Genomic DNA, 24,175 nt, shown 5'->3' with positions numbered 1-24,175 from the left:
GCATCCAATGATCATTTTCAGTTTGTCATTATGAGTCGTGTTTGTTTCATCAAAGACCCACATAGAATTATTTTACAATGACATAATAGGGATGCAATTATTTGACCAGTCATTTATTGGGTTACCTGGATATCTACGGTGATGGTGCCTTCGAAGGCCTTAAAGGAGGGAGAAGACACAAAGGCTCTGTAGTGAACTGGAGACAAAGAGACAAGAAAAGGTTTTAATCGACCAGTAAAACACTGTCATGTGGGTTTCATTATTAGTATCAGCACATATGGCAGCAACATTATTGTCACCACGGGACTGGAGAAAAAAGGGAGAAGGGGTTTTATTTAAAGATTCTGATCAATAGAAATAAGTGAATAAATAAACAAAATGATTTACGGAACTTTTTAAGTTTAAGACATGTTAATCGAGTCACACTCAAGATATAAAAAAAATGAGACATTTCAACAATGAAGTTATAATTTTGAGAGAAATCATAATAATCCAAGCAAAAAGTCATGATATTACAAGGAAGTAGTCATCATTTTTCAAGGAAAATTATTCTAATTTGAAATTTTATGGAGAAAGACATAATAAAACAAGAAAATAGTCCAATTTTAGTGGAGAAAAGTTGTAATTTTAGGCAAAGTTTAGGTGTTAGGTGTTGTTTTTTGGGTTTTTTTTTTGCTTTTTGAAAGATGTTTTTTTTCTTTAAAATCTTAACAATTTCAATTCTTGTAATGATCTTGTATTTATAATTTCCTAATTCTTGCAAAATTACCAAAATGTCTTCCCCATCTCATAAAACTACATGTTAAAAATTACATGTTTTGTCTTTATGTTCCCAGCGAACATCATGTTTTGTTTTCCAGCAGCGTCCTCCTCACCTGTGTCTCCGGGGTTATAGACGGGTTTGTCAGTCTGGATGAAGATGTACCCAGAGTGGAAGGACACCATCACCACCCGGTCCTCGGCGTGGTAGCCCCCAAACGTCACCCGCAGATTCACGAACTTGTCCCTCTTCTCGTCACGGTTCAAACTCTCTGAGGGAAGCTGTGATGAGGCGGCACAGAGACGTAATGAGGATTCGAGGTTTAATGTGAAAACAACCAGGACAATGTAATAAATAATTATGATAATAATAATACACATATGATTCTAGATCTATTATATTTAACGTGCATAAAAAAGACACAAAAACAAAATACAAAGCACAAAATATAAACAGATTAAAGCTTATGTCTCTAATATAATGTTGAATTCAGCTGGCAAAAAAAGACACAAAAATAAACCAAGTAAAAACTCAATTAGACTCATGGCATTAATATAACATCATTACCATTACTGTAGCCAAGATGATTATAATTAGTTTTTTTCCTGATTTTTTTTTATGTTGTATAGTTTTTTTAATGATGCGTCTAAACACTAATCATACTTTAAATACAGTGGCAATTAAAGGAATCCCATCTCATCTTATCTTATTTTATTTTATCTAATGTACCTTCTATATCAGTTGTATGAAAGTCTGAGGTTTTATCATAAACAATAAATATATAATATAACACACATATGGATCATGTGAACAATCTGTGATACTGGATTCAACATCACATTGATAAAGCAACATGAGACAATAGTAAAACTTAATCTGAAGGCATAAATCCTGTGAATCTACATATATATCACATACCATAACATAACACTGTTGATAAAAAAAAAAACATGTTTTCTAATCAGAATGAATGAAAACATTGATTGATCTGGTCTGGATTGGACAGATAGATCCTGTGTTTGTGCTGCAGAGTGAACACACACACACACACACACACACACACACACACACACACACACACACACACACACACACACACACACACACACACACACACACACACACACACACACACACACACACACACACACACACACACACACACATCTTTGAGCAGTGACAGGGTTAGTGAGCTCCATTGCTGATTCAACTGATGTGTAAAATACGAAACTAAAAAGCCGCCGCCCTGCTGCTGCCGACTCACCTGGATGGGCTTCAGAGTGTGGAAGTCGTTTTCAGGGCCGAGCCGGACCGAGTCCCGCAGCATGGTGGTGGTCTTGGTGAAGTCCATGATGTTGATGGTGACGTCGATGGCGCTGGCCAGGTTCTCCGCCTGCAGGTAGATGTTCACCGGGACGTCGGTCCTCAGCAGGTCTGGAGCCAGCAGCGTGAACCTGCCCCGGGAAGCAGAAGTACTAGGCTACTTAGTACAAGTACAAGTCACTAATACAGTGTTTTTCAACCTTGGGGTCGGGACCCCATGTGGGGTCGCCTGGAATACAAATGGGGTCGCCTGAAATGTCTAGTTATTGATTTTAAAAAAGATTACGGATAAAAATATTCTTTTGACTAATTATTATTCTTTTTAAATGCATGATTTAAAACACCACACACAATCTTAACTCTCCTGTTGTCCTTCTGGGTCAATCTGACCCAATCTGTTCACTTCCTCCATCCTTCCTTCTTTCTTTCTTTCTTTCTTTCTTTCTTTCTTTCTTTCCTTCCTTCCTTCCTTCCTTCCTTCCTTCCTTCCTTCCTTCCTTCCTTCCTTCCTTCCTTCCTCTTTTGATCCAGCCAGTTGACCTGGTCTGTTCCCTCCCTCCATCTTTCTTCCCTTCCTTCTTTCCTCCCATCGTTCCCTTTGTCCTTCCTTCTTTCCACAATCCTTTTTGCCTCCCTCCCTTCCTTCCCTTCGTCCTTCCTTCTTCCTTCTTTTTTGACCCAATCTGTTCCCTTCCTCCATATATCTTTCCTTCCTTTTTCCCTTCCTTCTTTTGTCCCATCGTTCCCTTTGTCCTTCCTTCTTTCCTTTCGTCCTTCCTGCCATCCTTCCTTCTTTCCCTTCATCCTTCCTCCCTTCTTTCTTTCCCTTTGTCCTTCCTTCCTTGACCCAGGAGGACAGCAGGAGGGTTAAACAACTGTATTCTATACTTTCACTTTCTCGACAATAAATCGAGTTCAAATAAAATGCAGCATATAAAAATATATGATTTGACACATGACTGACTCAAAATGGGGTCACGAGCCAAAAAAGGTTGGGAACCACTGCACTAATACATACAGTATACAATACTGCACAAAGGTATCTCAATACATCCTGATAATCTGACATTGCACAAAAGTTATTAGCAACAATAAACATTGATGCTGCAGTGAAGTGGAAGTCATTTTATAGATACAGAGAATGAAAAATGAGCCTAGTTTTCGATTAATCTCAGATAGATGATCAAGAGAATGAATCACAAAAATGACAGGAAATCTATTCTGAATAATGGATTTTTCCCTTTAATTTACAGGCCGTTAACTAACGTGATAATGTCAAGAAATAGCCAAGAAATAACAAGTAATTGCATAGTAATGTCAAGAGGAAATAGCCTAGAAATAACAGTCAACTTAAAAATAATGTCATGTTTTTCATAAAGGCAAAAGACTACACATGCTTTGAATTTTTTGGGAAAGGTCAGAATTTTTCTCCACCAAGTCCTTGGAATTTACCAATATTTCTGGGCTATTTCTACTCGATCAATCGCTATCAATCGCTATATTTCTAAACTATTACTATGAAATCGGCCGTTATTTCTAGACATTATGACGCAATTGTTATTTATTGACATTAAATGAAAGAGTTCAGGGATGCAAACGGGTCAGGACCAAAAAAGAGAGGAATTGTCTGGCGGGCGGGCGGGCGGGGGGGGGGCCTCACCATTAACAATATCACAGAAAAGTCAATTTCCAGTAGTTCAACCCCAACCAAGTATTGAGTGCATATAGATGGACAGTTTTCAGAAGGCCAACATTTCTAGATTAAAAATGCTTTAAAAAAATAAAAACCATTGCAATATTTCAATTTTGGAGATACTGATTTTTAGGTCTTCACTGAATGTTAGTCATAATTATTACTATTAAAATAAACAGAAGAAATAAAGACATGGGATTTAACATCCCATTCAGTGTGTAATGGACATATAGGCCTATATAATGTGTTAGTTTCACTTTAATTGAACACATTCTACATCGCGGAGGCGACGTCTCTCCTTCACCGTAGAAACGGGGCAGAGCTCCGTGGGAGACACCTGCCTGACACAGCAACGGACATGCACGGGGGGGGGGGGGGGCGGCGCCGTCGCACCGAATGCACGCGGATACGCGCCGCTTTGGGTAACGAGCGCGCACGTCGCGTCTACATTGGAGGTGAATAGGAAGGATGTTACCAGTGTAATCAGAGACCATGAATGAGTTGTCGCACACACTGAGGTGAGCAGCAGAGCGGCCGCACCGTGACCGCGGTCCGCTCCAGCTGCCTGGTGTCCCCATTACGCACCACGCGTCTTTTCAGTCACTTGTCCAAGTTCTCCTTTACTGTTTTTTTTTCGAGACAACACTCATTCTCTCTCTCTCTCTCTTTTACCGGCGGTGTCAGCTGATGTGCACATCTGCAGCAACCCAAACAAATGCACATGTTACTGTTGACTGGCTCTATTCCAGCCACATGATTGGTTCGGCGCGGTGGAAATCTCATTATCATTGGTTATTTGTATTGTCTGCCAAAACATGGATGAATGAAACCTGTCGACCACGTCTCATATTTCTATCGAGGAAAAGTTATTTCACAATTTATAGACACAACACCGACAAGCACTGAGAGCCGCATGTTGCAGTGACGTTATATAGGCTATAAAAAAAATAATCCGCAAATAATAAACCGACGAAAAGGTGCAACTTGCCACTTAACTTCTTGTCGATGTATTATTTGCGGGGGGTTTCGGGGGATCTGCTGACGGTGGAGGATCTGGGACTGATTGACTGTGGACCACCACCAGTCTGATCAGGTCCATCACAGCACAGCAGCTGCAGCACTGCCCCGCTGTCACATGACGCATAACAGCGCAATCTGTTTACATTAAACCGACATCAGGAGAATAATGAGAATTATGATTTAAAAAATATATATTTGTTTCGAATTTTGGCCCCTGGATCATGATTTTTTTGGGCGCATTCTTGGTAAAAAAAAAATCCTCTAAAAAAAAAGACAGTTGGGATGCATAATGTGTCTCATAACAGTATACTGTGCGTCACGTTATCGTCCCCCCCCTCTGTACTGAGCTGGCCGGTACTGGGTATAGCGTCCTGCTGATCACCGCGCTGAGGCACCGGCCGGTCTGAGCTGCGTTCATGTGCCGACTTTAAAACTCTCCAGTCAGTGACCTGGTGGCGGCTGTTTTGGTCGTCAGCATTTTATCCACGCAGCGACCGTCCACGGCTTAGTGGTGTTTTATTCTAGGGGTCGGTGGTGGCTGTGAGACAGCAGCGGCTCCACGGTGAGAGGGGGGGGGGGGGCAGCTTCTGCTCACCTGACTCTGTGCAGCTTCTTCATTAAATCCAAACAAACAGTCCGACACAGAGACGCACTGCTCCTCTTTGACTCTAAAGTCTCTGTAGCTCATCAGCTGGAACTCGCCGTCATGGATCAGAAGCGACGGCGGCGTTTGGCCTCAGTGTCTCGGACTTCCAGAGCAGCTACAGCAGCGTTGTGACCTCAACCATGGTTGGTGAGAGCAGAAATGTTGTTGTAGGCCTGTGCATATTCTCATTTGTCCAGGTCATAGTATTTCAAAGGAGGTTAAATCGAAAGCAACTGGACTTATACTGAGTCTCCACACCAGTTAGTTGGACCAGTCCCAGCCTGGTCAGATGCTACATGAACTGATGAAGCCTCATGGATGAGAGGTGAAACGTCTTCCTAGACAAATAACTAAGTCCAGTTGAACCTCCTTTGAAAAAAAAAAAAAAGTTGTTGGCGGGCTCGTGAATTTTTTTTGAAACGAGTGAAAACGAGCGATAAATCGCATTTCTCGCGTATCTCGCGTTTGGTTGCGCGTAAAAGCTCGCGCGAAAAAAAAGCGTTCCTCGTGTTTGTGTGGGAAGCCCCTGTGGGTCTTCCCCAAGACCCTGTGGGTCTTCCCACCAAACACGATGAAATAGACGAAGACGCGAGGGTCCCGTCGCCATAAAAGAATCGCGTGTATTGCGTCGCAAAAAAAAAAAGTCGCGTATACCGCGTCTCGCGCCTAATCGCGTCTTTGCGTCACGGCCTTTTACACCGCGGACGTAACGAATAAACGGTGACGGTGTGAACGAACAACATAGAACAGGACCAGACGTGCGTTGTTTCCTCTTTTCACCTACAGCTCCACTCTCTCTTACTTACACTAACTACTGTTATTGTTGAGGCCAGAGAATTGTGGGATTTGTAGTTTTGGACCAATCGCAGGTTGTGCTCTTTCTTTTTTGTGATTTTCCCGGTTCACACATCACATCACGTCTTTTTTTTTAGGGGCAAATGCGAGTGAAATGCTCGCCCATGGTGGGCATAAGAAAATTTAAGACCTGTCTAAAATTATTTAAGACTTGAACACAATCATTCAACAAATTTAAGACATTTTAAGGCCTAAAAGTGTGTAATGGACATACGTAGTATATATAATGTGTTAGTTTCACTTTAATTGAACACATTCTACATCGCGGAGGCGACGTCTCTCCTTCACCTCTGACGGGGTGTTCCCACCAAACGCGATGAACGCGATTGAATCGCGCGTCAAATGAAATCGCGTCGCGCTAGACGCTCCAGTTTTGACGCTGGTTCAAAATGCAAAAAACGCCTCGTTGCGGCATCGCGTCGCGCGACGAGCCCGCCCAACAACAACATTTCTCCCACTATTTCATTCTCTGGCTGAGATAACCACCGCCGCTGCACTGTTCCTGTCCCTGTAGATGGGAGAGGAACAGTGGTGTGGGTTTCTGGCTGCAGGAGGAGGAGACAGCTCCGTGACACTACTGTGTGACTGACCGCCTGTTGAGTGCTTTGGGACGGGGCGGCCGGCTCGCAGCGCCCGCTGGTTGAAAACAGCAGTGATAACGGGCTTTCAGGTCCGAATATCCAAACAAAAAACGTTTGTAACAGCACCGGAAAAGCAACACTGAAGAGCTGTGGCTTTGCTGCAGCTAATGGGGATCTGAATAATAAACTAAACTAAACCAGAAAACTTCTAATATTGTCAATAGACTCGCTCTGACTAAACTGCCAAGGGAACACCAGTACGTCCGTACGTCAGCACGTCGGTGACGATCTCAAAGCTGATAGGCTGTCGCGGCGCGTCTTCACGCGAATTCGCCGCAAAAGTTCAATTATTTGAACTCGAGCGATGAAGCGTCATCGCGCCGGGCGACGCGATGGAGGCGATTTTTCGCGGCCAACGCGTCCATCGCGCCGCGCTATCGCGTCCATCGCATCGCCCGGCGCGATGACGCGACTAATCGCGTGTTTGCATTGACTTTACATGTAATCTCGACGCGCGATGAAGCGTCATCGCGTTTGGTGGGAACACCCCGTGACTGAGACACCTGCCTGACACAGTAATGTACGTACCGACTGCACGCGGCTACGCACCGCTTTGGGTAACGAGCGTAATCAGAGACAACCATGAATGAGTTAGCCTCAGTTTCACGTGATTGTCACTGTCAGCCTGTTAGAAAAACATTTTACTGACCCCAGCTGAGACGCTGAGACCCCCCCCTCAAAACAAAAACTCTTCGGATCTGAATGATTCACACAAGTCACCTAATTGGTCATGAAAAAAGCGAGTTTCGCTTTTCGGCGCGCTGTTTGCATCCCTGAGAGTTACCGAACGGAAACAACAGACGAGCGACGATACATAAAAGGAGAGTCCTGTTAATAGATGATAATAATAATCCTTCTTTATTTGCATTAATAGTTGTGAGAAGAGGCGTCTGATTGGTGACTGTACCTCGGCGTGTTGCTGACTTCCTCCAGTGGGTTGTGGTCACTGCAAATAAAGGTAAAGGTAAAAGGTAAAGGTACTTTTATTTAAACAGGTCAAAGGTCAGAGGTCGAATAAACAGAGACAAGCTGATTCTTTATATGGTGATGCATCGAAATAAAAAAAAAACAACAAAGCAAAACAAGGAGGTTAACCCTCTATGGTACACATTATGATGCCAGTGGGGGAAAAAATGTTTGGAGTGTTTTTATGTCTCAAAATAGACTAAATAAACATAATCTAAAGAAAGTTTTTAAAATTAGTTATTTTTGGAAGTTTGGGGGATTTTTTGACTGTAGGCAACATTGTACCATTACGGTTCATCATACTGTATTAGAAACACCAGTCTCTGTAGACTTTCACCTTCACTGGCCTCATCCTCATCCCAATTCTCATTCTCATCTTCCTCATCATCATCATAATAGCCTGATGTTTACTGCATCCAAAATTAAATGTATTAAGGATAAAAACAAAATTATTATGAATTATATGTTTTTGAACATTATATTTACACCTAAACACACACTACCATAGTCTCATAATGCAATATTGATTCCATTAATTAAATTGCAATGTTGCCTCAAGGCAACATTGCAATTTTCTATAATGGTACGTTGTTGCTCTCGGGCAACAGGTGCATTTTAACAAGTTTCCATTATTTAATAAGTAAATAAATTGCATGGAACTATTAAAAATTAAACTTTACTAATCTATTAGTGTAAATATATTTTTTATCAGATGAAAAAGGGCCAGGAAGTTATGTTTTCAGACCGTTTTAGTGGAGCAAAATAGCAAACCTGTTTCCTTTGAAAAAGTCTGCAAAAAAGGGGTTTCAGAATGGCTTCTTGGTTCTCTAAGGTCTCCTCTCTTTTTTAAAGTAGCCTATTACAGCATTAAATGGGATGAATTGTGGAGATGTGACAGGCCAAAAAGTGGTATGGTACCATAGATGATAAACCTGCTAAAAGGTTAGGAAATTATTGATTATAGGCTATATTTGTGTCGTGTCATGTGTTGTGTGTGTAGCAGGTTCAAGGTACGACCCGTCCCAGCTGTGACTATACTCACTCAGGACGACGAATGTAGTCATCAAACGAGGTAAACCTGAAGGGAAGATTCACAAATAATAACTTAGAGAGGCAGAATGTGATGTGATCTCACTCACACACACATATTATATATATATATATATACACACACACACACACACGTATAAACATAGTCACACACATACCTGTCACGCCATGGCAGCCTGTAAAGATCACAGCTTCATTAGTAAACAAAACTTCAAAAGACATGAACAAAGGAGGAGGAGGAGGAGGAGGAGATGTGACAGGACGTTACCTTATAATCTTTTTTAGCTTTTTCTTTAACTTTCCGTCAGATTTACAGAGAAGGAGAAGGAATAAAACGCAGAGCAGCGTCCACTGCCTCATGTTGACCGACCGACCGGGGAGTCAGACTGGACTGTGGACCACCGCAGATGAAGACCACAACTCCTCTCTCTGCACTGCCTCCTCCTCCTGATCAATAACAACGAACTGACACACTGACTCACAGCAGACGTGTTTGATTTCACCGGTTGAACTTTCTCTTTGGTGGTTTTCAAGTCACCGATCCAAACTTTGAAGCTTTCTGAACAGATACGACATATTATTACGTTGTTTTATGTTTTGTTTCATTTGGAAGAAGATGTCACCTTTAAAGGGATAGTTCACTCAAAATCGAAATTTCACTCATTATCTAGGGTGAATTCGCCTAATGTGGGACACTGCCTAATGTGGGACACTTAAGCTTAAATGGGTGTAGGTCTTCCTATAGCAAAAGAAAGTTAATGTAAATGTGGTCTCACACAAGCTGTGATATTGCATGATCAAAATCACATGACATCTCAAATGTCCAATCATAGATTTGGGAGGGACAGCCTTCAAACCGGAGGCACCCTGTGTGAAGACCACCAAAATGCTAGTTACTTAGGGTTTGGACAAAAATAATGCTAAGGCCATAATTTATTTAAAAAAAACAAAATTATTGCAATTTTTTGTCAAAATGTGTTTATAATATGTTGATGCATTAAAATATATCTTAATATGGTGTAACCATTCTCAATATTTAGAATTTTGGTCAACATTTCTACTGTCCCACTTTAGGAAACATGCTTTCCTAAAGCGGGACAGGTGGTTCTTCCTAATGTGGGACAGTGCTTTTCCAGGTAAAATTAATAGGTTGAACAATAAAAATGGTTGTTTACATAGTTTTATTGTTATAATGCATTGTTTTGAATATTTTACAACAAAAGAAAATTATATTTATTAACTGGAAGTGGTCATAATACTGTTAAAGGGGTAAATGGCTCTGATTTTTTTTCTTTCTTGTTTCTAAATCTTGTCTTTTTTGATAATGTTCATGAAAAATGTTGTGTTTAGAAGTAATCAAAGGATAGCACATTACTGATTAATTAAATGGAATGTATTTCAGATCACAGTGGAAAAGAAGAGTAAGGCAATGAGACAAAATCAGGGAAAGAAAACATGGGAAAAGAAAGGAAAATAATCAATAAAGTGAACTCAACCAGTGGAAAAAAGACAGGATGAGGGGAGACATTACTGAATATAGGGAGATCACTGAGGATGGTGGTGTCCCACAATTGAGGTTGTTGACCAGGGCTTGGAATGACCCTAAGTCCACTCTTTAGCGCAGGGTAAAAGGTCACCTCCACCACACAATTGGTAGAAAACCATTAATAGCCTACTATAGAAGATGAAGCAGAACTAGGACAATAAGTGATATTATTGAACACTGGTTTGCAATCTAGCATTTATCATGTAAATTATAATGAGTTATGACTTTTAAACAGACTTTTTAGTGTCCCACATTAGGAGCATGACTGTCCCACATTAGGAAACGGAAATTGCCGCAAAAAACTTTGCAATCCGAGTTGAAATATGTATGGTATTTCTTTTAGGAGTGTGATATCAGAATTTTCTCTTTGGATTCCATTAGATCACAACCTAAGGATTTCAGAATGGTACAGGATGTAGATTGAAAGTGTTTGCTTCATATTGCAATATACAGTCTAAATTGCAAAAAAATGTCCCACATTAGGCGAATTCACCCTACTCATACCCTCATGGGCTGGGAGAAGTTTCAGAGTCCTCCGCGGCTTGATCTGGGTTGGCATCGTCGGTGGGTCGCCAAGCTCCCTGTACCATCGCGGCGAAAAAAAAAAAAAAAAAAAGCTCCAGAGCTGTAGGGTCTGGCCAACCGTGCTCCCCGCCACAGTGCGCTGGTATGCGGGTAAGAGAAGCGGAGACTCGCGGTCCCTAGAGTTCACCATGTTTTCCTACTCTCAGCTGCGTAAACAAAGACGGACTTCCCCAGGCTTTTGTTTTGAGACACTTGTGGGAAAGCTTTTGATGTCCAGCAAGATGCGGTAGGCTACATCAGAAACACACGCACACATACATACCACACACATACACACACAGTGTCTCGGACTTCCAGAGCAGCTACAGCAGCGTTGTGACCTCAACCATGGTTGGTGAGAGCAGAAATGTTGTTGTAGGCCTGTGCATATTCTCATTTGTCCAGGTCATAGTATTTCAAAGGAGGTTAAATCGAAAGCAACTGGACTTATACTGAGTCTCCACACCAGTTAGTTGGACCAGTCCCAGCCTGGTCAGATGCTACATGAACTGAAGCCTCATGGATGAGAGGTGAAACGTCTTCCTAGACAAATAACTAAGTCCAGTTGAACCTCCTTTGAAAAAAAAAAAAAAGTTGTTGGCGGGCTCGTGAATTTTTTTTGAAACGAGTGAAAACGAGCGATAAATCGCATTTCTCGCGTATCTCGCGTTTGGTTGCGCGTAAAAGCTCGCGCGAAAAAAAAGCGTTCCTCGTGTTTGTGTGGGAAGCCCCTGTGGGTCTTCCCACCAAACACGATGAAATAGACGAAGACGCGAGGGTCCCGTCGCCATAAAAGAATCGCGTGTATTGCGTCGCAAAAAAAAAAAGTCGCGTCTACCGCGTCTCGCGCCTAATCGCGTCTTTGCGTCACGGCCTTTTACACCGCGGACGTAACGAATAAACGGTGACGGTGTGAACGAACAACATAGAACAGGACCAGACGTGCGTTGTTTCCTCTTTTCACCTACAGCTCCACTCTCTCTTACTTACACTAACTACTGTTATTGTTGAGGCCAGAGAATTGTGGGATTTGTAGTTTTGGACCAATCGCAGGTTGTGCTCTTTCTTTTTTGTGATTTTCCCGGTTCACACATGTCTTTTTTTTTTAGGGGCAAATGCGAGTGAAATGCTCGCCCATGGTGGGCATAAGAAAATTTAAGACCTGTCTAAAATTATTTAAGACTTGAACACAATAATTCAACAAATTTAAGACATTTTAAGGCCTAAAAGTGTGTAATGGACATAGCCTATATAATGTGTTAGTTTCACTTTAATTGAACACATTCTACATCGCGGAGGCGACGTCTCTCCTTCACCTCTGAAACGGGGCAGAGCTCCGTGGGAAACACCTGCCTGACACAGTAATGTACGTACCGACTGCACGCGGCTACGCACCGCTTTGGGTAACGAGCGCGCACGTCGCGCGTCAACATTGGAGGTCGGCAGTTATCAGTATGATCAGAAACCATGAATGAGTTCGCCTCAGTTTCACGTGATTGTCACTGTCAGCCTGTTAGAAAAACATTTTACTGACCCCAGCTGAGACGCTGAGACCCCCCCCCCCTCAAAACAAAAACTCTTCGGATCTGAATGATTCACACAAGTCACCTAATTGGTCATGAAAAAAGCGAGTTTCGCTTTTCGGCGCGCTGTTTGCATCCCTGAAAAATGCATGTTATTTCTCCAAATTTCATATGGTGCATTTACTCCTGCTGGGGCAAACATACTAAAAAGAAAAATCAGCTAAAATTTAGCTTAGGTCCTGGCATCTGGTTAAAAGCATTGAAAAAGAAAAAAAAAGATATTTTGCTTTAATAGTGATAAGCTGAAAAAATGATGTTTTTCATAGATTTACATTTTCTCTATCACGATTTAGAGTCTGTTTTGTTTTGTTTTGTAAGTTTTGTATCATGTCATATACACAGTAAAATACATAAATATGTAAATATTTGTATTCAGGCTAAGTCACAGGAATCCCCTCAACTAAATTCAGCAAAAAAGAAAGAAAAAAAAACTTAGAGAGGCCATATGTGATGATCATACACACACATATTATTAGAGTATATAGTATATACACACACATACCTGTCACGCCATGGCCGCCTGTAAAGATCACAGCTTCATTAGTAAATAAAACTTTAAAAAGGCATGAACAGATGAGGAGGAGGAGGAGGAGGAGGAGATGTGACAGGACGTTACCTCATTAGATCTTCAAACTGCCCGTTAGATTTACAGAGAAAGAGAAGAAATAAAACGCTGAGCAGCGTCCACTGCCCCATGTTGACCGACCGACCGACCGACTGGACTGGACACAACTCCCCTCTGATCAATAACAACTTAGTGACACACTCACTGACTCACAGCAGTGTTTGATTTTGGTTGCATTAACGTCACTTATCCAAACTTAGAAACTGTGTCCAAAGTGAAGCTTTCTGAACAGATACGATGAATTAAGTTTTTTTGAATCATAAAAGCTTTTTTTTTTGTTTTGGAGGGAGAAATAAACACCTTTAAGGCAGAATTACATTCACACCATTGAGTTTAAAGGTCCAGTGTGTAAAAATAGTCAAGGTTTATTGACAAAAGTCTGAATATACTACCCATGAATATATTTGTATAAAGCCCTATTCGCACGATATTAGTATTACCTGGGGACGTCTGGTAAAAACGAGAGAATAAAAGCAATAGGGAGAAACTGGTTTTTTTTTTTAAAAGTTGTCATTAGTGTTTTTGTGAGCTTAAAATGAGGCGTTCAAATGGCCATAAATTATGGATGTTTCTCTTTCATAGAGACAAATCTCTGTGATACATGACCTGGGGGTCGGGTGATTAGATGGTTGCAATCTGCAGTCTCACCACTAGATGTCACTAAATTCCACTTATGGGTCTTTACAAACAGAAGGACACTGCTCAGACGATGATACGATGTCATGGATTTACTCAGGATGCTGCAGATAAACCCAAAAATACATGAACAACAAAAAAATTAAAAAGAAGAAAACTTTTTCACATTGAATTTTCTAGAGCTTCGAACTTTAATCGAATGTTCTCACATGGGAACGAATACAATATTAAACTTTCACTCGAAAACATTTTGAATCCTGCAGCTTAGAATGGAAATCTGACATTTTGTTAAAGGGATAGTTCAACATTTTGGCAAATTGGCCCATTGCCGTAATCCGTATAGTTTTAGGAGTAGGTTTGTTACCTTTAATTGTCGGTGCAAGCTGTTTTAAGAACGGCGGAGCAGAGCCGCTGATGGGATTTCTTGGTTTCCCTCATCAAACTCATCAAATACACAATCCAACAACTCCAAAACGCTCTGGTGGACAAGTTGTGACCCTGCACATTCACCACGCTATGAGATAATAACACAACGTTACCAGACAGAGTTGTTTTAGAGGTAAATGCAGAGACTGTTGATGAAAAACTGACCCTGAAGGCAACGCACATCAGTGGTTTTGCATGAATTTACCTCTGAAACAACTTTCTGTTATTATCTCATAGCGTGGTGAATGTGCAGGTCACAACTTGTCCACCAGAGCGTTGTGGAGTTGTTGGATTGTGTATTTGATGAGTTTGATGAGGGAAACCAAGAAACAATGGATCCTAAGAAATCAGACATGTCAGCATTAATCATGAGCCTAAATTATTTTTAACCTTGGCAAAGTGTGAAGTATTTTAATAACTGTATGTTTTGTTAACTGATATGAAATATGACTATGTCCTGAGTGTTTGTGATGTGTGAGAGGGTGTATATGCATATGTGTATGGATGTTTAGAATGCTATGTAAATTGATAATTCTTATATTTCTATTGTTCTTATTCACCTGCCCAGGGACTACGGATGGAAAGTAGCTAGTAAGCTAAATCCGGTACAAGGCATCTCGTCTCATTTCGAGACTAATGTTATTTTGTACATTGTCCCTGATACAAATAAACTTATTAAACTAAACTAAACTAAAATCCCATGAGCCTCCGTAGCATAGCTCTGAGCAGCTCGCGGCTCTGCTCCGCCGTTCAAAAAACAGCTTGCACCGACAATTAAAGGTAACGAACCTACTGCTATGACTGTAGAGATTATGGCAATGGGCCACTTTGCCAAAATGTTGAACTATCCCTTTAAGAACACATCCATAAAACCAGAGGGATGATTTAACCAACGCTGGTTTTTCTCTCTTCTTTCATCTCATGTTTGTGTTTTTAATAATCCTCACAGTGTGACCATCTGGAAAACAGAAACCGTCCCGTTCAGCAGCAGCAGCAGCGTCACTGTCCGGGGTCTGAATCCGAGTCGCTGTAATCTGCCACCAGAGACGTCAGCGCTCCTCGGCTTCTGTCCCGCTCCTTCTCAGAGTCCTCCACCTTCACCTCCTCTGCCGTTTTACCACCGTCCGCCGTCTCCGCTGCTTCGCCACCTCCTCGTGTCGTCGCTCCGACCTCTGGATGTGATCCTCCGTTCGTCAGAGCGCTTGTGTCGACCTCGGACGTTTGCCGGCGCGTGACGGTGGCGCTCGGCTCCGTCTTGCCTCCCGAGCGTTTGCGGATGAGCGGGCTGTGCGAGGAGCCGAGGGCTTTGGCCACCGCCGCCTCCTTCCCCTGCAGGCCCAGCTTGTGGAGCAGGCTGCCGGCGGCGCCCCCCGGTGGAGCCGCGGAGGAGTTGAACCACGAGCGGGAGGAGATCTGTTTCCTCTTGCTGTGCTGCTTGTCCTCGTAGGCTGAAACGGGGAGAAGAGGGGCATGATGGGTAAGAGGGTGTTTATTGTTAAGATTCAGGCTTTGCTGTACTGTTTTTGTCTTTGTTGTGACGCAGCACTGCTCTCTGTCCGAGAGAAATTTCTCCTTCGGGAGACTAATAAATGATTTTGACTTTGACTGGACTTTGACTTTGCTGAGGGGTGTCAAACTCATTTTGATCTCAAGTGGGCCGGAGCAGGAAAATAATTATATTAGTACATTATAAAGATGTTTACAGTTAATGAACTATCCTTTTACAAAACATATTACAAACAACATGACATTCCCAACTTTTTCTTGACATTTCATGACTTTTTCTAGAATCTTTTAAAAACCCTTTTTTTGAGAAATTGTACCACTTTTTCCAGAGATTTCTCTTTGCTTCAAAATTTTGTCCAATGGGGGTCCGTGGCAGAGTCCTGCATCGGGTCGGATCCCCGCGGGTACCCTGCAAAAACGGTGTTCAACGGGTGGATAAACTGTCTTGTGAAAATTCACGGGTCGGGCACGGGCGGAACTCAAATGAACGCGGGTGGGTACGCGGGTGTATGTGTCGGCCTACAGAGGAAAACTCACGCGCAGCTGCATGAACCAGCGTAGCAAATAATTTTTTATCCTACACGGCAACAACAGAGCAGCATCTTGAAGTAAATAAACGATCTTCAGTCGCTCGTGTGACCGCTCACAGCTTTCCCGTTGGAGTTTAGCCTGTCATGGCTTGACTGCTCAGCTTCTGGGTAAGCTACAAACACACCGATGGGATCAATGTAAAGGCTGAAGTGTCCTGCTTTCATTAAAAAAAGAATTACGTCTCTATCATTCTCCGTTCCAGAAATAGCCGCGAAAGAGTAGCCTACGGCTTTTTTCCCCCCTCTCTCTCTCTTTTTTTTTTCTTTTGTCTTTTTTCTAAAGAGTATGGCTGTACCCCGGTTATCGCCGGTGATGACGGTCGGATCCGGGTTGAAGTCAGAAATAATCACGGGTGACGGGTCGGGACACGGGCTTAAAAACCTACGGGTGGGGCGGGCGCGGGTTTCCGAAATTGGACCCGTGCAGGACTCTGGTCCGTGGTCTAATTTGTGTGAATTTAGGGGTCCTTGATGTAAAAAAGTTTGAGAACCACTGGTTTAATGTTTAAGACATTTTGGGGGAAAATAGGAGAAAGTTGTCAGTGTTTTGTAAAGATTTTTTTTCTTTCTTATAAGACATTTATAGTTTTCAGTCAATCTCTATCAGTTGTGATAACTACAACATATTCAATATTTGATTTTGTGTCTAACGTCTCTATAACATATTATTTACGTGCACAGAAAGCTATAAAAATATCTGCTTCTGGTGAATTACTGAATGAAAAGAAAACTGCATTTATGCATTTTTAAAAGAACGACCAGTGTTTCTTACAGTCGGGCGCCTGGTAGGTGAGCAGCGCCGCCAGTTTCTTGTCCTCCTCCTTCTCAGGCAGCAGCGGGATGGACAGGTTGGTCCTCATCCTCACGGCGTCGTCCTTCTCCTCCTGCTCAATCAGAACCTTCTTCTCCGTCTGACAGGGAACGCAACGCAGAGCCGTCAGTTTAATGGCAACACACACACAATCTTAACACCTCTGAGTCTGAATCTATTGCATCTATTGTTTTTATTGTACAGCTACTATTTTTACCCATGTTGCATGTCTTTTAATTTATTTTATTTGTATTTTTATGTATTTCTATGCCTTATGTGAGCTGTTATGTCTTTCAATTCTGATGATTTTTATTATTTTATTACAGAATTATTACCTGTGCAACACTTTGGTCCACTGTGGATGCTTTAAAGTGATCAACAAATAAAGCTGGATTGGATTGGATCTGCTGGGAGTCATTTTTCTGTTGCTGATTTTCTTAAATATGACAGTCTATGGTTTGTTTAGTACAAATATCTCCACACTCCAAATTCCTGAAGGAGTTTGGAAGAAAAAAACCGAACAAAACTAACACAAATACGCCGATACCTGTTGTTATTTTGAATCCCAGTAATTATCCATTACCAATACAGCAGGTAAAAAAAATAACGTACTCTGAACTTCCTGCGTAGCGAGCTGTTGAGCTGGAAGTCGTCCTTCCAGCTGGACTTGTGGTCCTGGATCTCCGACAGCGAGGGCAGAGCCTTCCGGAGCTTCTCCTTGTCTTTCCCACCGTGGTCCAACTTGAACATGGCGTCCGTCTCCAGCTTCTCCTTCTGTTCCCGCTCTGTGACCAGAGACAGAGGAGTACATAAAGTATCTAAACAGCATCTTTTTCAGCTGTCATGGTGCTAATTCTCTACCTAAGTCACATCCACAAACTGTACAGGGAACACTGCAAAAACTCAAAATCTTTCCAAGAATATTTGTCTTATTTCTTGCCAAATGTCTAATTTCTAGTCAAAACTAATCTCTTTCCACTTAAAGTGAGACTCATCACCTAAAAATGTAATTGTTTTTAGATCATTTTCACTTAGAAAAATCTGCCAGTGAAAGCAAGTTTTTTGTGCTTGTAATAAGAAAGAGAAATTTGCTCCACTATCAGATTATTAGACTATTTTATTATTAGTAGACAATTTTTCTACTTATTTCAAGTAAAATATGCTTGAAATAAGTAAAAAAGTGTCTAAAAACAAGCTAATTTCTATGTGATGAGTCTTATTTTGGGTATAATTTGATTTTTTTGACTACAAATTACATTTTGACAAGAAATAAGACAAATATTCTTGGTAAGATTTTGAGTTTTTGCAGGGAAGCAAACTGAGCAGATTATTTGTATTTTCAGCGATTAGTCGTCTGAATCTGTTGTTACCTGTGGTGAGGATCTGCTCGTTTTCAGCCATGTCCCAGCGCTCCTCTTTCCTGCGCGCCCCGCTCACGATCAAATAGTCGCAGGTCGCCGGATCCGTCTGCATCTCGATGTAGTTGACGCACAGGTGACACTTCATCCTGAACCTGAAGGAAGAGACAAAAACAGACGTTCAGTGGGATTTCCTTCTGGTTTCCACATGTTCGGATCAGCAGTCGATCAACTACATGTATGTGTGTGTGTGTGTGTGTGTGTGTGTGTGTGTGTGTGTGTTACCTGTAGATTGGCGTGGAGTAGTAGTTCCCCACTTTTTTCTTCTCTGCATTGTAACGGACGCCTGCAACATGAACATCAGAGTTACACACTGAACTTTCAGACAGACACAGGTTCTGGTTCTGGTGCTTTCTGGTGAACCAGCAGCGTTCACACCAGTTTAACCAAAGTGCGTTATCTACGTTACTCTGCATTACTCAGGAGGAACTAAACACAACGGCGGCAACATTTTTTTGCTTTTTGCTGTCTCAGTAATCCTTCTTCAGTTTTTTTTTAAGTTTATTAATTGTTTGGTCTGGCATTCGATTGAACCCAGCCTTCCTTCCCCAAGTTCAGAGATGAGAATTAATTTACTTTATTAATAAGCCCCAAAGGGAAATTCACCAAACATTTAGTTTCTTTAGCAGACCACTGCAAATTATTCTTCTCCATGCCGTCAGTCGCTGCCTTCTCCTAGAAAATGACGATGTCACAGTTCACAGGGAAACTTTTCTGCTTTTCAGGATCTGAATCTGTTATTTTTTTGGTCTGAACACGCCGGCCGGTTCAAAATTTCGAAATTTCTGGTTTTACACGAGCACATGAGCCCTGCTGGTGTAAAACCCCTGAAAGAGACACTGTGGAGTTGAGTCTGACGAAATGAGCAGTGTTTGTTGTTCTCCACACTCACCCATGCCAATGTGGTTTTTGCAGCCGTCGCACCAGATGTTGTACGGCATCTCAAACCTACAAAGACACAAACATACAACACACATCAGCTGTGAGACTGATGCAAAATGTCATTACAGTCTATCTTTAGCTTTTAGAGTGTAGCTTTATTTGTTTTGTGCTTAAAGTTATAGCAATTCATTGTGATTTTTTGGGGGAATTATGTCTGTATTAGAAACTAGATTGGGTTATTTATTCGTATTTTAACACCACACTTAATTGTGGTAGTAAAACACAGTGCATCACATACCATCAGCTTAAAAAAACAAATCGGTCAAAAAGATCTAATAACATATCAGTACCTGTTCTGCAAATGATTATCATTAACCATATGTTACCTACAGTCAGTGTGTGTGTGTGTGTGTGTGTACAAACCTGATGATGAGGATGCCCTGGGACAGTTTCCTGGCCCTCTCCCTGAGGGCGTGGGTTTTATGGTAGCCATTGAGTGACCCATGCTAAAAGATAAAAGGAACAAAAATGGTGGAAATGTAAAAAGTCAGTAAATTTGCACCAAATCTTTTTTTTTATTTTTAAAAGAGCGACAGTCACTGAGATGTGAGATCATGTACTCACCTTGGCCGGGTCAAAGTCTGGAGGGTAGTACTTGTTTGTTCCTTTTCTCTCACCCTGTCAAGAAAACAACACAATATTCATCATTAGTATAATACAATTAATATCTTAAATACATAGACTTGTTTGTGTTTCTATCTTGACAGACGTTGGTAGAGATCGTGGCTCACCATGGTGACTCCTGAATGTCCACACCTGTTGTGGATTCACACCTTTGTCTGCAGAAAAAAGAGAGAAGACGAAGAAGAAAAAGAGGATACCTTGAAGTTATCAACTTAATTACAAAACACTAAGTCTAGATGGAAACAGGGGTCCACGAGCACATAGTGGATTTTTTTTTCCCACCTGTTTTTTCTTAATCTTTAAAGTGTCTACTTTAAGACTCTGACAAGTACCAGGATGAAAAAATGGCCCATGGGGTTTGTTTTTAACCCTTTACTGCACCTATCCCAAATTCGAAGCTGAAAAAACTGAAAATGAAATTGGCATAGCTCTTTAAGTAAACAACTCACCGAGACAAATTAACACATTTTTCTACACAATTTTGGGCCAAGGAATTCAATAGAATAGTTATTTTTAAGTTTTTAACACATCTTGACTTGATTTTGGGACAAAAATATAAAAAAAATAGCTGAAAATTCTAACTAAGATCTTTCCTGACATCACAATACTTTGCGCTCATCCCATCATAATATGAGGAAGATGCAGGATTTTGGTTCCTTTGTACAGAGGCCATATGGTCCTTTAGATTGTAACCATGTATTATGCAGGAATAATTAAAGAATGGTTAATTTTTGGTTGGTTTGGCTTGGTTTTTATTTACTTCAGTCCCATCTGTACATAATGACTCTTTAACCATGTGACTTGCTTGGGAAATATCTTGTGTGTGACCTCTAAAGTGCTTCCACATACACAACTGTATGGTACTGCATCTCCCTCTTTCCCTGCTTCCTATCCTCTGTCTATCTTCTTGTTTCTGTAAAATGCTTTAATACAATGTAAATGTTAAAAACAGCAAAACACTACAAAAAAAAATACTGTACTTCCAAATAAAACAACTTGAAGTAACATTAATGACAACTAACTATAACCATTGTAACCTACAGCAGCATATTATAACGTTACTTAGCTTAATAATCAGCTGGGGAGGGAAATAAATGGTTTCGAGTGAGCTAGCTTACTGTTTCAAGCTGTGAAAACGTTCATCAGACTACATTTGACATGTTTATTGTTCAAGAACGTTATATAATTTAGTGAATGTGCAAATCAACTTCTTAATTTAAGATACGGTGTCAATTTTGTAGGTAATGTTAAGCTAACTGTTACGTTTGAAACAATAACAAACAAGACAGAGTGAGGTTAAACTACAACAGCAGGACATTTACTTAGCTAATTATCTAGCAGACGCTTATTATGACTTTAATTTAGTTTACAGAATGAGTGCCACGTTGTTATCTAGTTAAAAGTGTCCGGTTTTTGCAGTAACTTTGGTTTGACTCTCTCTGGCTGCACCGAAACGCACCACGGTTACAGGTCAGTTAGCATTAGCAACAGTTAGCTCACCGTGTAACGTTAACGTCATTTTTTGTGCATATATGAGTCACACGTCACTGAATAACGACTGTAAATAAAACATAAAGTGTTAATGTGACCACGGCGCAACTGTCACGTTTGTTATTTGGTACAAATGCTTTAAAAACATGTACTTACAAATGCTCTTGTAGCAGGATAAACCCAAAACAACCGCACCGGGGGCCGATGGGTAACGACGACGTCACTCTGTGACGTAGCGGATGTTATGTTGCGTTCAAGACCACGCGGAACTCTGAATCTCCCAGTTGAAAAAAAAACTTCAAAGCGTTCAAAGAGACGCACCACGAGCAGAATAACTAAAAATATGGCGGACCTGGGACAAACTTTGCATTCAAAGTGATTCACGTAAGACACTAAAACATTACAAAGCGCTTAAAAACGAACGTTTTAATGTATGTTGGCATTTAAATGCGTTTTAATTGATGTTTTACCCGTCGAAGGTGTGGTTTTGCGCGGATGCAGATTCTTGTGTGACTTCAGACAATTCGTAGAAGTCGGGGTAGATTTTTGTTTTCTTTCTCCGATTTTCCCCGAGTGTGAGCTCCGACATGAGGCGGCGTTTAATTGCACTTTTTCAAAAGGGAAATCGGGAAAATCCGAGTTCCGAGAGTGTCTCGAACGCAGCATTAGGTCACGTCGATGACGATACCGGAAGTGCTGGTGGAAGGGAAGAAAACGTGGTCGGAGCGTAGATTTGGAGGGTAAATATTATTGATTATATCGTTTATTTCTCGGGGCCGGAAGAAATGGAAACGAAAGCGGAGCCGCATAAACGTTTCATCTGCTCGTTCTCCGGCTGCGCGGCCGCGTACAACAAACAGTGGAAGCTGGACGCGCACTTGTGTAAACACACGGGGGTGAAGCCGCACCGGTGCGAGCACGACGGCTGCTCCAAGTCCTTCAGCAGCGCCTACCACCTGGCCCGGCACCAGCTCAGCCACAGCGGGGCCAGGCCGTTTCAGTGCACCGCGGAGGGCTGCGCGGAGGCCTTCACCACCAACACGAACCGGACCAGACACATGAGCCGGGTCCACTGCGACTCGGAGCCCCACAGGAGGTACGTGTGCAAGTTTGAGGGCTGCGGGCAGGAGTTCAGGAAGCACAAGCAGCTGAAATCTCACATATGCGAGCAGCACACGCAGCTGCCCCCCTATCAGTGCACGTTTGAAGGCTGTCAGATGCGATTCAGCTTCCCCTGCAAGCTGAAGAGACACGAGAAGGTGCACAGAGGTTACCCCTGCCAGGAGGAGGGCTGCAGCTTCACGGCCAAGACCTGGACCGAGAACCTGAAGCACAGGAAGGAGCAGCACAAGAAGAAGGAGCAGAAGAACCAGCGCGTCTTCAAGTGTGACCAGTGCAACAAGACGTTCAGGGACTCCTGGTTCCTGCAGCAGCACCAGCACGTCCACTCTGACACGAGGGTGGTGTACAAGTGTCCCAGAGATGGATGTGACCGGTCCTTCACCACCACCTTCAACCTGCAGAGCCACATCGGCTCCTTCCACGAGGAGCTGCGGCCCTTCGCCTGCACCCATGCCGGCTGTGGGAAGACCTTCGCCATGAGGCAGAGCCTGCAGCGGCACAGCGTGGCCCACGACCCCGAGAGGAAGAAGCTGGAGAGGAAGCCCAAACCCAAGAGGTCCCTCGCCTCCAGGTTGAGCGGTTACAGCGACACGAAGAGAGTCATCATCCGCAAAAAGCGACAGACACCTGAAGAAGCATCTGAGAAGACGGATAAGATGGAGCCACCGCCCACGTCCGTGCAGCTGGTGTCCCTCCTGCAGGACACGTCCCTGCTGTGCAGCCCGGCCGTGGACACTCAGGGACTCACCGAGGCCCTGAATGCACCTCTGACGGTGTAGTAGAGCTTCATGAAGGAACTCACACAGCAGCATTATAAGCACAGCAGCATATCCAACTTTCAGTTTTCTATTGGAAGTGTTGAGTTTTGTGATACATGAACTGTTTATTGGTTTGTTTGGGCTGGGACCTGAACGACCAAACTGCCACCTGAGCTGATTTCGTCCTAATTTGTACTTTGTCTTTTCTGTTTTGTTTGTTTTTTGGCACATAATTTATTTGTTTGAAGTCATTAAATAGACTATTTGTGTCATTCAGTGTAAGAAAATATATTTTTTCACACCGTTTACTGCTTGCACTATAAAAAAGAAATTATGTTTAAAATAAAAATCTGTTGGCGCATATAAGTGTTACGTGTGTGTTAATGGTTTTTAAAGGATCTTGCTCTCCTGCACAATCCTGCACAACATGACCTCATTACGTCATTATATCCCAAATTTGGGCGTCTTGGTGACTCAACGTGCATTTAAACACTCAAACATGTGTGTGTGATGATGGGCACAAGTTTTTGTTGTATGAAATATGTGCCAAGGTTTTTATCAGTCTTTCTAATCCACATT

The 24,175-nt window shown here is 42.1% G+C and overlaps 3 protein-coding genes across 5 annotated transcripts in view; 1 reads left to right on the top strand and 2 right to left on the bottom strand.

Moving 5' to 3' along the window:
- The window catches only part of LOC310984581 (venom factor-like), a 36,880-nt gene extending 23,498 nt beyond the window's left edge, over window positions 1-13,382 (bottom strand). For 2 of the 3 annotated variants that reach the window (XM_083969831.1, XM_083969832.1), the window contains exons 1-8: window positions 13,264-13,382; window positions 13,150-13,167; window positions 9,113-9,130; window positions 8,947-8,982; window positions 7,846-7,884; window positions 2,025-2,214; window positions 876-1,041; window positions 126-196 (exon numbers count right to left, since the gene is read on the bottom strand). In XM_083969831.1, coding sequence (XP_083825957.1) covers window positions 126-196; window positions 876-1,041; window positions 2,025-2,214; window positions 7,846-7,884; window positions 8,947-8,982; window positions 9,113-9,130; window positions 13,150-13,167; window positions 13,264-13,343 — 618 coding nt within the window. In that variant the 5' untranslated portion in view covers window positions 13,344-13,382. Of the gene's footprint in view, window positions 1-125; window positions 197-875; window positions 1,042-2,024; window positions 2,215-7,845; window positions 7,885-8,946; window positions 8,983-9,112; window positions 9,131-9,222; window positions 9,575-13,149; window positions 13,168-13,263 lie in introns of those variants that run through there. The other variant, XM_083969833.1, reaches the window with a different exon arrangement.
- Window positions 13,383-15,108: 1,726 nt separating this feature from the next.
- yju2b (YJU2 splicing factor homolog B) lies at window positions 15,109-21,930 on the bottom strand. The gene is made up of 10 exons (XM_083973978.1): window positions 21,873-21,930; window positions 20,333-20,380; window positions 20,166-20,219; window positions 19,965-20,047; window positions 19,552-19,607; window positions 18,885-18,945; window positions 18,612-18,754; window positions 17,854-18,026; window positions 17,203-17,341; window positions 15,109-15,782 (listed from the first exon to the last, which is right to left on the bottom strand). The coding sequence occupies exons 2-10, from the start codon at window positions 20,333-20,335 to the stop codon at window positions 15,334-15,336; spliced, it is 1,161 nt and encodes a 386-aa protein (XP_083830104.1). The 5' UTR covers window positions 20,336-20,380; window positions 21,873-21,930; the 3' UTR covers window positions 15,109-15,333.
- Window positions 21,931-22,427: 497 nt separating this feature from the next.
- On the top strand, window positions 22,428-23,769 carry gtf3aa (general transcription factor IIIAa). The gene has a single exon (XM_083973041.1). It carries the CDS (start codon window positions 22,502-22,504, stop codon window positions 23,615-23,617), a length of 1,116 nt encoding a protein of 371 aa, XP_083829167.1. The 5' UTR covers window positions 22,428-22,501; the 3' UTR covers window positions 23,618-23,769.
- Window positions 23,770-24,175: the final 406 nt, after the last annotated feature.

The sequence above is a fragment of the Trachurus trachurus genome (genome assembly GCF_905171665.1).
Source record: "Trachurus trachurus genome assembly, chromosome: 1".
Lineage (NCBI taxonomy): Eukaryota > Metazoa > Chordata > Actinopteri > Carangiformes > Carangidae > Trachurus > Trachurus trachurus.
The sequence above is the reverse complement of the archived record's forward strand: the minus strand, read 5'-3'. Positions and strand labels throughout refer to the sequence as shown.